Genomic DNA, 13,934 nt, shown 5'->3' with positions numbered 1-13,934 from the left:
GCTCTACCGTTTCCCCCACTGGCATCAGCCTATGAGAGGGATTCGATTGTGAGCCAATCAGAGGGACAGCTAAGTGACAGAGCTGTCCCCAGTACAGCGATGCACTAGATCGCAGCGCTGTACAAATGTTTATTTGCTTTTCTTTTCTATTTACAGCCTCCCAGTCCCAGTCCCGATCGCGGCTGGCTGTTAAAGACTACCCGCTCGGTTTACGAGCAGGTAACACGCATGCATGTATTCCATGGTAATCCCCGCCTCAAGGACTTGACGCCAATCAGTGTTAGGCGGTCCTGGAGGCGCCACTCACCCACCACCATGAGGCAGTCGGGAGGTGGTTAAAGGATGGCGGTACAAGGGGGTGTTCCTAGGGAGGATAACTGCAATTTCCTACCCACCCATATTTGTCGTTCTTAGGGCCCTTTTACACTTAATCAGTTGGTATGCATTAGTGTGCGTTGGTACACTGTTTTTCCATAGCAGTGCATTGTGAAAAAGATTTCAGTTAAAACACATATAGTGTGAACTGTGTCATAGGAAAACATGGCTATTACTTTAAACATCAGTTTTCTTTCAGTTTTAACTGAGAGCAACTGATTAAGGCTACTTTCACATTAGGACGTTGCGGTTTGCTGCAACGTGGCCAAAAAGTCACAGCGCAGGGTTACAAACGCATACAGCATGTACAGTAGAAAATACAGGCAATGAAGAGTATGTGGTCAAGTGTTACTGAGCATGTGCAACTAGTCTAACGCAGCTAAAAACGTGTATAACGCACAGCATGCAGCACTTTCATTTAACGTGCAGCATTAGACACCGACCCAAAGTGTGCACTGTGAACAGGCCATTGATTTTTCATCGCCGTGAGTTATTCTGTGTTACATGTTGTTTTAACGTGCGACTGTAACGTCGCACTGTGAAAGAGCCCCAAGTGTAAAAGGGGCCTAAGTCAGCCCGAATCTTCATATGTCTAGAGCAGGGATGTCTGGAGGCACTAGAATGAGAGAATGGTGCTGAGCCATATGTCACAGCACCATTCACCCCACAGCACCTAGTGCAGTGATGGCCAACCTTGGCACTCCAGCTGTGGTGGAACTACAAATCCCATGAGGCATTGCAATACTCTGACAGCTCTAACCATTACTTGGGGAGGCAGAGGCATGATGGGATTTGTAGTTTTGTCACAGCTGGAGTGCCAAGGTTAGCCATCACTGACCTAGTGTAATCAAACCCTCTCTCAGTTCAGGGGTACTTTAGTGAGTTGCTCTCAGTTATAACTGTAATGACCATGTTTTCCTGTGTCTTATGCCTCAGTTTCCACTATACGCCTTTTAACTGAAAGGTTTTTCACAATGCACTGCTATGGATAGTTAACACACATCAATTTTTCAAAGTATATTGTAAAAGAAGACTAAGCAGGTCTGAGCATCAGTGAAGGATACAAGCTGCCCATTATGGCCTCATCTCCAGTCTTACCTGTCACAATGTTCTGTAGATACAGTAAGTAGTAGAAATCTGACAGAACCAACAGGTTTAGGGATAGTCCATCTCTTCAGGGAAGATTCTCAACACGGCCTTTATTCTTTATAAAGACACTCCTTGAAAAAGATTTATACAAAGACTAGGCGACCCAAGCCCGTTTAAAAACGGGCTCCAGGTCTGTCGCCGCTAACAAATTACAGCACGGCTGTCAGTGCAGGACATATGCAGTAGCGCAAAAGCACTGACACAGGGACACTTGTATATTATAAGGTAGGATGCTGGCCAGTCTCTCTATTTGCTTCACACTTTTTTGGGGGGCAGTTGGGCAGAGAAACTGCCATTCACTAAGTGCTTTGAAAATAAAACCATGAGAACCCCCATGAGAAGTTGGACTTGTCGGTTCTGTTAGATTTCTAGTACTTACTGTAAGTGACAGCAACATAGGAGAAAAGTAATGTATGGCTCATTTTACTCTGGAAAAAAATGTACTTATTTGTATGTATTTTACGATTTTCACAATAGTGGTCCTTTACAAGCGTTTTCTAAACAGAAGTTGCTAAGTCTAACTGCCAAAATAGTGTGCGAGTGAGTAGGGGGAGGCTGACATCTTACTATTCTGGCAGTTAGACTTTGAACTGCCATTCAGGAAATGCTTCTGAATACAAAGAAAACCCTAAGAATCCCCCATTAGGAGATGGTCTAGTCTAAAACCTGTCAGTTCTGCTTACTTTTTCCCTCTATAGTGGTCCTTTAAGCAAGGCTCATACTCCCATCTCACCCCTGCCATCATAAAAATCCAACTGTGGAACGGAAAACCTTCTGGTCAGTTTTCCATCAGATGACCTTTTCATGTCAATGATCCCATAATTGCACAATCGCACACAGCATGTTTATTAACCAAATTACCTTTTCTTGTGTCAACCGTGCTATAGTTGCACAATCGCCAACAATATATATGTAAGTTCCTGTAACTTGAAGCAAAAGTTTTAATATGATGGCAAATGTATGAGAATCCCGGTAACGAAAGCTGGAAATGGATATGGAATGTTTGTTGACCAAAAAAACCCCAAACAAAAACACAGGGTTTTGACATTGGACACAAGTCTCTTATCACAAAGCTGTGGTCTCGCCACAGAGAGGAATGACCGTACGGCGGCCATCTTGGTACGCACCATTTTGGGATGCTGTAACATTTGTAGAGGTTCAATCTTTTTTGTTTGTTTTCTTGAAGAAGTTGAAGACAGGAAGCATCTTTGTGATGATTTAATACCATAGAAAGCATATCCACCATACAAAATATAAAAATACCGCCCAGCAACACGACAGGCACAAATGCACACCCGAAACGGGTGATGGAGAGGGGGGCAAAAGCTGCTTACATAAGCACACAGACCGCGGGGGGTTTGAAAGGGAGCTGTAGTGGGGGCAGGACAAGGGCCCAGTGCCCATTACCTCCCACAGACTTTTGGCCCTCTCCCCTTCCATGGAAAATGTCAAGGCATGGCAAATCAGTCCTCTTTCTTGTCGTTTTCAGTCTTTGAATCTGTGGATTCCCTTGGCTTCTCTTCGTATCTGGAAGAAGGAGGGTGGCAATGATCATTCTCTCTTGAGATACCCATAGACCCGGCAATGTTGGGTCCCCTGCAACCCCAAAAACACAACCACGGCCCACAGTTCATGATCAGCATATTGATGTCCCTCAGGCGAACATGTACAACGGCAATTAAAAATATATCAACCCATCGCACTGGTTCGCGGTCTCACTCATATGATCTATTAATATGGTGCGGAAGATCCCTCCCTTTTTCCTGCTAGATACTGATACTGTAAAGCTCCATATACATAGTTATTTGACACAATTTGTCTATGTTTAATCACAATACCTGTCATGTATAAGTCTTGTTTCTCCAAAAATTATGACATGTACTACACCTGCTGTCAACATAGTCTTGTATATATGTTACCTCTTTGTCTTGGAAAAACAAAATAAAAGAATCTTTAAAAAAAATATATCAACTCAGTGGATTTTAAAAGGGAAACTCAAGTGACAAGATGAGATAGACTGGTATGTACAGTGGCAAGCATAAAAATACCTAGGCTGTGTTCCTTTTCTTTTTCCTCAGCCTGAAATAGTTAATACTCAGCTATGCAACTGACCGTTTCTCTCCAGTCAGTACTCAGTCGGACTAAACTGTAAAGGCCCATACACACGTCCCTTTTTTGCGAACGACGGGTCGTTTGAACATCCCGTCGTTCGCCCGCTAAATCGGGCGTGTGTACAGACTGTCGTTCGCGTGATAAGAGTGAGTTTGAGCGATCCGCCCGGTGGATCGCTCAAACTCACTCTTATCACGCGAACAACAGTCTGTACACACGCCCGATTTAGCGGGCGAACGACTGAACGACGGGTCGTTCAAACGACCCGTCGTTCGCAAAAAACGGACGTGTGTATGGGCCTTAACCCTCACTGATAAGGAGCCATAAAACACTTTAATGAACTGGGCTTCTGAGAGCAAGGGATAGATGAACAGTAATGGTTCATATATTTTAGCTCTCAGACACAGGACAAACTGTGCCATTGAGCCATAACAAAATAATAAATCTTTAAGCACATGTGAAACCATTTAATACTTACCTATAGAGAGGAAAGGCTCTGGATCTCAAAAATCCTTGCCTGACCTTTCATGGTGTCCTCAATCCAGTACTGTCCCCCATTCAAATGTGCCACCTCTAGGAGTCCTCCCCTATTGTTTATGCCTCTGGACAGGACCACTTACTAGAAATAGTCAATGATAGGCTAATGACTCTGGCTTGCATGCAAATTTAATGCAAACCACTTGTGGCTTGGAATTGAGCCAATCAAATCCGCCTTCAGTTGATTGTGATTGGCTCAGTTCCAGGCAGCCTACAATATGCATTACATTTGCATGCAAGCCGCAATAACTAGCATCTGATCGACCGCCTCTACTACTCATGTGTATTGGGAGGAGGGTGGGAGGCGAGGAACTCATTTTAGGAATCATAGAATTGGGCTATAAATGGAGAAGATCAAGTAGTGCTGTTGGCCTGGGTTTGCCTTGTAATTGTATTTGTCCTTTTAAAGTTGGCAGCTGTCAAATTTTAAGCACCATCTCACGCAAGCTGGCCGACTCGTTTGCTTCAATTAGTCAGGAAATAAGTAGAAAAGCTTCGAGGACAATAGTGTTATCTTTAACTGCTTGCCGACCGCGTCATGCCGGTGGGCGTGGCCGTAGCAGCAGCCACCGGCCTAAGTCCTGGGGCTACAGTTTGCAGCAGATTGCGCGCAGGTTGCATGCGCATCTCCTGCTTGGTAGACTGAAAGGACATCCGCCTTCAGTCTCCGGCGATCGCCGCGATCTGCAGCAGTGCTGTACTAGGGACAGCCGAGTGACACGACTGTCCCCCTGGGGCACAAGAGAGCAATCGGCTCTCATAGGCTGAAGCCTATGACAGCCAATCGCTATGATTAGCTGGCGGGGGGTGGGAGGGAGGCAGAGAGGGGGAAAAAAATGTTAATTTATTAAAAAGAAAATACAATAAATATTTGTATATATATAAAAAAAAAAAAAAATAATAAACTGGGGGGGCGGGGGGTTGACGATCAGACTCCACCAACAGAAAGCTTTGTTGGTGGAGAGAAAAGGAATCACTAGTGTGCTGAGTTGTGCGGCTCTGCAGCTTGGCCTTAAAGCTGCAGTGGCCTATTTTGAAAAAAAATAGCCTGGTCTTTAGGGGGGTCCTCAAGAGGTTAAACGCAACACAATGGCCTCAATTCTGGTGGCTATGTGAGGTAAATATTTTTTTGTAGGTAAAATACCTCATGCGGTATTTTCCTCTTTTTTTTTTTTTTAGCATTTCTGAAAGAATTTTCTACATTTCCGAACATGAGGTAAAACATGAGGTATTTCAGCGGTAAGCATGCAGTAAACAAATAATAGTAGTCTTTAACTACTATATGACCGCTCCACACCAATGGGAGTGGCCGCGGCAGCAGCCCCAGGACCACCTAACGCCAATTGGCGTCAAGTCCAGGGGCTGCAGTTTGCAGGAGATCACAGGCTGCGCGCGCATCTCCTGCTCGGGGGGCAGAGCTCCACCCCACCTTCAGTCTCCGAGCGGCGATCTGTTAGACGGCGTAAATACTGTCTATTTACATGTACAGCGCTGTGATTAGCAGCAGCGCTGTACTGGGGACAGCCGTGTGACACAGCTGTCCCCCTGGGGCACTACAGTCCGATCGGCTCTCATAGGCAGAAGCCTATGACAGCTGATCGCCAGGATTGGCCGGCTGGGGGGAGGGAGGGATTTTGAAAAAAAAAATTTTTAATACAAAAATAACATATTTATTTAAAATAAACACTGGAGGGGAGGGGGGGGGGGGGGGAAATCAGACCCCACCAACAGGAAGCTCTGTTGGTGGGGAAAAAAGGGGGGGTAGATCACTAGTGTGCAGTATTGTGTGGCCCTGCAGCTTGGCCTTAAAGCTGCAGTGGCCAATTAGGAGAAAATTGGCCTGGTCTTTAGGGGGGTTTAACCTCCTCAGCGGTATGGACGACTATACACGTCCATCACCGCCGGAGGTCGCCGCTCAGGCCCTGCTGGGCCGATTTGAGCGAAATAAAAAGCAGCACACGCAGCCGGCACTTTGCCAGCTGCGTGTGCTGCCTGATCGCCGCCGCGATGCGGCGATCCGCTGCGAGCAGCGTCGAAAGAGGGTCCCCCCCAGCCGCCCGAGCCCTACACAGCCGGAACAAAAGTTCCGGCCAGCGCTAAGGGCTGGATCAGAGGCGGCTGACGTCAGGACGTCCATGACGTCACTCCGATCGTCGCTATGGCGACGAGGTAAGCAAAACAAGGAAGGCTGCTCATTGCGTCCTTCCTTGTTTATTCTGGTCGCCGGAGGCGATCAGAATGACGCTTCCGGAGCGCCCTCTAGTGGGCTTTCATGCAGCCAACTTTCAGTTGGCTGCACGAAACAGGTTTTTTTTTATTTAAAAAAAACCCTCCCGCAGCCGCCCTGGCGATCTCAATAGAACGCCAGGGAGGTTAACACTGCGGTCCTCAAGAGGACCTCATTCCATAAGTTAAAATAGTCTTTGGAAGATTTTTTTTTTTTTTTTTTTTTACGGAGAACGTTGTATTTGGTTATGTAGCAACCTATGAAAAGTATATTTATAGGCATTTCTTCTAAAAAAAGAATCCAGTAAATATTTGGAGGTTTATTTCTACTATTCTTTTCTATTACACAGCCTGAATAGGAACGACACTAAAACAGCAATAGGAACTCCACTAAAAACTGCAAAATGCATACAAATTGACTTTACCTCCAGGTACAGGCAGGTCTTAAACTGATCGGTAAATTGTGTGCTAACATGCTCCCTTAATTTCCTTGAGAATAGCCATTTTCAGTAAATTACCTCATGAATTACCTCATAATTTACCTCATGAGGTCAAACATGACTAAAACCTACCTGAATTGCTAAATGTCATTACATCATGAGGTAAATTACCTTACATTAGGTAATTTGTTTGATAACCCTACCAGAATTGAGGTCAATGTCTACCAGTAGCTGATTGGTAACACAGCAACAAGTGTTCAATGTTTTTTATTAGCATTTTCCTGGACCTCAGCCCATGGGAAACTGCTTGACAAGTAGTTCACCTATCAGGTAAAAATGTTCATGTGGACATGCTCCGCCTTCCTGTGCAGATTAAAGCAGTAAGTGATCGCAACCAATCAGAGCCCTTACAGACTAGTCACCTGAGCAAACTGACCACATGATGCCTATTAAAGTGAACCTTAAAGGACAACTGAAATGAGAGGGATATGGAGGCTGCCATATTTATTTCTTTTTACACAATACCAGTTTCCTGGCAGTCCTACTGATCCTCTGCCAATAATAGTTGAGGCCATAGACCCTGAACAGCAGGGTAGAGGTTTCTGAGTGAAGTGTGAGTGGATTATCCCCATGCATGTTTCAGGTGTGTGATACAGACACTACTGCAGCCAAAGAGATCAGCAGGGCTGCAAGGCAACTGGTATTGTTTAAAAGGCAATAAATATGACAGCCTCCATATCACTCTCACTTCAGTTGGCCTTTAAGTAAAAATAAACTGAGGAGATAAACAATTTTAGCTATGCCACAGTTTTATGTTATGTTTACAAACTTCAAAAAGTACATTTATGGCTTAATCTCTGCTTAATGACACAGTTTTTTCGTGTCCCCGAGAGCTAAAACATATGAGCGATTAACCTTTCTTATCTATCCCCCTGCTCGCAGAAGCCGTTCTTTGCCAGGAAAGTGTTTTATGGCTGTAATTCCTCATCAGTGAGGATTACACTATAGTCTGACTAAAGCTACGTACACACATGCGACAACGATCGTTCATTGTGAACGACGAACACACTTTTAATTGACGAAAGAATTACCTAAGTAAAGTTAGCTTTTAAAAGGTGTGTAACAATCTGATAGTTAGAACGAACGTTACATCACGTAAAGCAACTATTGCGCTTGCGCATAAAAATGAAAAGTTCCATGGAGAAATAGCGAAATGCGCATGTCAAGCCTAGTACGAACGACCGTTTTCCAACGATGTATTACTTTTGCAAACGATCGTCGTTGGAAAAAATCCGCCAAGCGAGACCGTTCGTTTTTAACGATCTAGCTCGTCCGTCAGACTTAACCTCCCTGGTGTTCTATTAAGATCGCCAGGGTGGCTGCGGGAGGGTTTTTTTTTTTATTAAAAAAAAAAAAAACTATTACATGCAGCCAACTGAAAGTTGGCTGCATGAAACCTCACTAGAGGGCGCTCCCGATGCGTACTTCTGATCGCCGTAACAAGGAAGGACGCGATGAGCAGCCTTCCTTGTTTGAGCGGAGTGACGTCATGGACGTCAGCCGCCTCCGATCCAGCCCTTAGCGCTGGCCGGAACTGATTGGTCCGGCTGCGCAGGGCTCAGGCGGCTTGGGGGACCCTCTTTTGCCGCTGCTCGCGGCGGATCACGGCAGAGCGGCAGCGATCAGGTAGCACACGTGGCTGGCAAAGTGCTGGTTGCGTGTGCACCTTTTTATTTGAATAAAAATCGGCCCAGCAGGGCCTGAGCGGCACCCTCCGGCAGTAATGGACGAGCTGAGCTCGTCCAGACCGCTAAGGAGGTTAATGGTCGATGGCTGCTTTTTTTTAAACGATCGTCATTTGAAATGATTGGGGAATGATCGCTTCAAACGACTATAGCCGCATGTGTGTACGCACCTTTAGTCCCAACTGGTCCAACTTGCATAGCTGAAGGTTACGCTTTCAGGCAGAGAAAGAAGAAAAGGAACATAGCATAGGCATTTGTAAGCTCCGTTCGCAGCCGCCGGAACAGGGTCCCCACACAGCGCAGAGGACGATCTCGAGGTCCTCCTTACTGCGCCTGTGTGAAGTGCTGCTGTCAATCAAGCCCATGTTGTCTGCAGCGTACCACGCAGGCACAGAACTATTGCACCTGCACAGTAGGCCGCGGACAACGTGGGCTTGATTGACAGCGGCACTTCACGCAGGCGCAGTAAGGACGACTAGAGATCTTCCCGTGCGGGGACCCCGAGCCCGCCGCTGCGAACAGAGCTCTTGTCGTGGGACAGACAGCTGCGAGGGGCTGGAGAAAGCCCCAGGTATGTAAATCAGATTTGCACTATATTAACCTGATGATTCCTTTAAACTTTATTTATCGAAAGAGGAAGTAGATAGTAATTTTAGAACACTGAGTAATCCTTTCCTCAATAAAAAACATGTTGTTAGAGGGGGGAGATCTGACAGTTCGCTGTCATTTTGTCGATTTAGGTTATAAGACGTAATCAATATAAGAACCTTAACCAAAAAAAAAAAAAACAAAACCCAAAAGTTCCCTTTTAGTTCCAACACAAACCTAAGCTAACACGGCAGACGTCAATGGAAAATGCATATAAAAGATAGTGAGTAGTTTCAGAAATAATCAGTGTGAATTTACATTTTTAATTGATTGCAATTCAAAATAACAATAAGATCATCTGCTTTATCTGACTACCTGAAGCAGGTAGCAGCTTTTATTTACATTTTTTGAACACCAAAAAAAAAAGAAGGAAAAAGAGATCGGGGCCCATTTTGAGGGGGCGGAGCGATCACCTGCCTGGAGGGATGATACCAGAAACTGTAAGTATTTAACCCTCCATTCATCCATCATTAAAGGGAACCAGAGAGGATGAACTATACATACCTGGGGCTTCCTCCAGCCCCTTACGCACGGATCGCTCCCACGCCGCCGTCCTCCGCTGCCTGGATCCGCCGCCACCGGGTCCAGTCATTGCTGCGAGTCGGCTAGTCTGCCGGCGGACGCGGCCAATTCTCCGCATCACAGGGTGCTCTCCCCATACAGATACGCATGTGGCTGCTTACTGCGCAGCCGCAAGCATACAGGTATGGAGGGAGGCCCTGTGATGCGGACAATTGGCCGCGTCCGCCGGAAGTGACGGGCCCGGTACCGGCGGATCCAGGAAGCTGAGGACGGCGGCGTGGGAGCGATTCAGGCTTATGGGGCTGGAAGAAGCCCCAGGTATGTATAAAATCTTTGCCTTTTTTCACCCCTCGTTCCTCTCTGGTTCCCTTTAAGACAGGCTCTGTCATTTTTACCTTAGGTACTCTTGAAAGGTGCCCATTAACTGTACAATTCCGAGGCCGAGCATTCGTCCAATTCGATCGTTAACAGTTGTTTTGGCCCACTATTTGAAAAAGCTGCTATGCTATTTGATCAGATTAATGGAATCGATTCGAAAAATGTATCAATTGCATCAATCTATACAATATACAATACAATAACATTTCTATAGCGCTTTTCTCCCATAGGACTCAAAGCGCTTAGGCTCTCTCATCTGATTGAATAGCTGCTTTCTTTCCGTTAGTGGGCCCAAATGATTGTTTCTGATCGATGATACGGTCGAATTGGGCAATCAGAATTGTATCGTTAATGGCCATCTAAAGAAAGATCAATTTGTATAAACTTACTTCAATGTTCAATAAAGTGACTATCACCGGGAAGAGGGAGGGCCTGCTGCTGCTTTTTTTTTTTTTTTTTTTTGGCTCCACCTCATTGTGCCTGAAATCTGTGCTGCAGGGAGTCACTGGCCAACAGACTCCTATCCAGGAACCTGTGATACCTGCTAATCACAGAAGCTCTTCACAGACCAGCTCCACTTCAGTAGGGGGCACAGAATCAGGGGAGTACCTATTCCCCAAGACAAACTTTAAAAAAGCGTTCCCCACTTTCACGACCAGCGCTGCAGATCTTATGCCACCTGGGCAGTCTGAGGTATCACAGGGATCTTAGCAGCTCCTGCTTTCAAATAGTTGTTAAGGGCTGCCATGTTTGAGAAGATAACACCCCCTGCTTCCTTTTCACTGCCATTTTCCAGGGTTGGTGTGAAGTTAATCAAGTGTGACTTATCTTGTGTGTTTGAAGAACAGTGATCCTCCTCCCCCTCCCTAACGCTGAATGGGTTTGTTTAACCTCAGCTCCTGTGCAATTAAAAGTCTAATTAGAAGTATCCTTATCAGCCTTCCATTTTCTGTGGTCTTTGGAGGCCTTGTAGAGGAGGAAGTAGAGAAAGTAGAAGAATACTGCCTGTAATTAACCCTTGAATGTGAAAAGATGAATTTTTTTCTTATTTTTTTTTTTTAGCAAAGAGCCACATTGTTAGTATGCATTTTATTGTGCTTTTGAGATGCCCTGGATACTAAAAATGGTGCTCGGTTCACTTTAAGACATTCAAAAGGAGAAACCATTATAGGGCGCAAGGCGCAGAAATACGGTTTCATCATGCAGCCGCTAGTGTGTTCTCAACAGAAGTAAATATCTCGTCAGGAAGCAATACCCGGCCTGGCATGTCAAAGGAGGGTAAGGGACTGCCTAGGAATGAAGAGACAGCCGGGGCCAGGAAATGTCCCGGAGCTCACATGATAGACGGTGACTTCCTCTAATTCCAGCTATCGTATGGGAAACTCGATAAAAAACAGAACTTATAGCAACACTGAAGCGAGCTGCAAAAAATGAGTTACTCGCTTATGGAGAGGAAAAGCCCTGGATCCCACAGAAACTTCCCGGTCCCCTCTCCGTTCCCTCATGCCCACCGCTGAGTCCCGCCATAGTTCTTCTACCAGCTCTACAGCTCTCCTTAGGCCGCATTGGGTAATACTCGTGTCCCCGAGTGCTTCCGAAGATAAGCGCATCCGTATCTCACATACACACCTGGAATCGCACAAGCCCAGTACGGATTAGTCTCTATTCCGCCACAATTGAATCGATCCTCTGCTCTTCCATCTTGCTCTGGTATGCTGGTGCCACCTCCAGCGACAGACAAACTTCAGTGAGTCATCAGGTCGATGGAGAGAGTCATTGGCAGACCCCTCCCCTCACTTGGACTCCTATAGAACAGCAGACTGCGATCTACAGCGATGCGGATTGCCAGCGACCCCTCTCATCCCACTCCCACTGGGCCAGAAGCTTCAGACCATCTACACCAGGACCACTAGACACAGAAACTCTTTCTTCCCCTCCGCTGTCAGCCTCCTGAACTCTCTCCACATCCTCCCACCCCCCAGGCAGGACAGGGTAGCGAGTAAACCGGCCCAAGTGGATCGGAATAATCTCTTTACGATGTGTGATGTTTACTGCTGATTATTTTTTTCTTGTGTTGCCATATATTACCTCTATCCCCTCCATTGAGCTATGTACTTATGTGCTATAAACTATAAATAAAATCTAAATAAATATATGTACTATGTGCCCAAACTAATTCCGGGCAGGGCCTTGTCTTGCTTGGTGAAATAAAGGATTCTGATCCTGGTGTGCCCATTTTCAGAAGCACTGCCGGACACAAGTGTTTTTCGAAGCCTGCCGAGGAGTCCCAAAGGCATGGAAATTCAGCGAGGGACAACAGTGGAACGAGGACTCGGAGGGGGGGGACCAAGAAGGCTTTAGGGGATCCAGAGCCTCACCTCTCCATAGGCGAGTATGCAACTTCCATCATGCTGCCCCTAGCCTCAGAACCTCCTTACTACAAGCAATTAGGACAGCTCCATCCCTAGAGGTGTTTAAATCTTAAATTAAAGACCACCTTTTTAGTCATTTACATGTAGCTTTCTTCCTCTGTAACATTATTATTACTTGTCTGGGACATACTATGTACTTTGAGTCCTGTGGAAGATGAAAAAGAAAAGAAATTCTAGGGCTGCCCATGAAACAAAACGTTTTATTTTAGGACTTGCAAAGTGACATTATCTGATCAGAGAGGATCTATCTGCTGGATTGCTCCACATACAGCACACAGATTTTAATCACTTTCAGCATATTGTTGAAAATCAGTGTGCATGCCAGGTCCCACCATTTCCTGTATGGGGATCTTCCCTGAAGCCTTGTACACATGCAAGAGTCTTCAAGCTGACCGGTCAATCCCTTCTCAGTAAAGAATCTACACAAATTTACTGTATTTTTTTGGACTATAAAAGACTCACTATTTCTCCCCCAAAAGCGAGGGAAAAAAAGTCACTGCGTTATAGTCCAAATCCTGGGAGTTCCTGACTTGTGAACAATGCCTATACCAACCTCCAACCTGCCGCAGTGTCGGGGACTCCCTGTACTGTGCCCATGCAGAGGAGGACACGGGGACAAATGGAGGACACAGGGAGACACAAAGGGGCATAGAGGAGGACACAAGAGGTACAAGGGGCATGAGGTACAAAGGGGGCATAATCCACAAGATGCCCCTTCACCATGGATGCACCAGGTTTAGTATATATTTTTTCTCTGGTTTTGTCCTCTAAACCTAGGTGCATCATATGGTCAGGAGCGTCTTATAGTCCGAAAAATACGGTACACCCAAATTGGTACTTCCCTTGAGCAAAATGATAAAAAAATTCATAGGTCCCCTTGTTCTGTGACAGCTAACTGATCAGATAACCGGCTGAGTGTGACTGAGTGTGCACAGCTAGTTAAAACAAAAAATCTGTAAATTCTTCCTGTTTTGTGACTAGAGGTAATCAATGAGATTACTAATAACGTCAACTTGCATGCAAATTGTTTGCAGCTTAAAATTCGGCCAATCAAAACCAGAAGGAAGTGCACTCGATTGGCCAAATTCCAAATTGCATACATTTTGAATGACTGGCATGCAACCAAGGATTAGTAGCATTTCACTGGCTACCTCTAGTGCTGCCATCATCAACAACATGGCTGCCCCTGTGCAAGCAAAGAGAGATAAGAGAAATCTGCTGTGGCATCAAAGTAGTAGGGGGAACACACAGTAGTAAGCACCTCTAATAATGTCACATGTATTTGATGCTTCTTAAAGGAACGGTACCGCAAAAAATGGTAAAGTTTAAAGTACATGTAAGCATATACAAATAACAAGTATGTTTCTTCC

General features: G+C 45.6%; 1 protein-coding gene across 1 annotated transcript in view; it reads right to left on the bottom strand.

Moving 5' to 3' along the window:
* Nucleotides 1-2,727: 2,727 nt before the first annotated feature.
* The window catches only part of HM13 (histocompatibility minor 13), a 44,557-nt gene continuing 33,350 nt past the window's right edge, over nucleotides 2,728-13,934 (bottom strand). Inside the window, exon 12 of the mRNA XM_068262569.1 lies at nucleotides 2,728-3,051. Within this exon, the coding sequence (XP_068118670.1) occupies nucleotides 2,988-3,051 (64 nt within the window). The 3' untranslated portion in view covers nucleotides 2,728-2,987. The remainder of the gene's footprint in view (nucleotides 3,052-13,934) is intronic.

Source organism: Hyperolius riggenbachi, chromosome 12, assembly GCF_040937935.1.
Source record: "Hyperolius riggenbachi isolate aHypRig1 chromosome 12, aHypRig1.pri, whole genome shotgun sequence".
In the NCBI taxonomy this organism is placed as follows: domain Eukaryota; kingdom Metazoa; phylum Chordata; class Amphibia; order Anura; family Hyperoliidae; genus Hyperolius; species Hyperolius riggenbachi.
The sequence above is the reverse complement of the archived record's forward strand: the minus strand, read 5'-3'. Positions and strand labels throughout refer to the sequence as shown.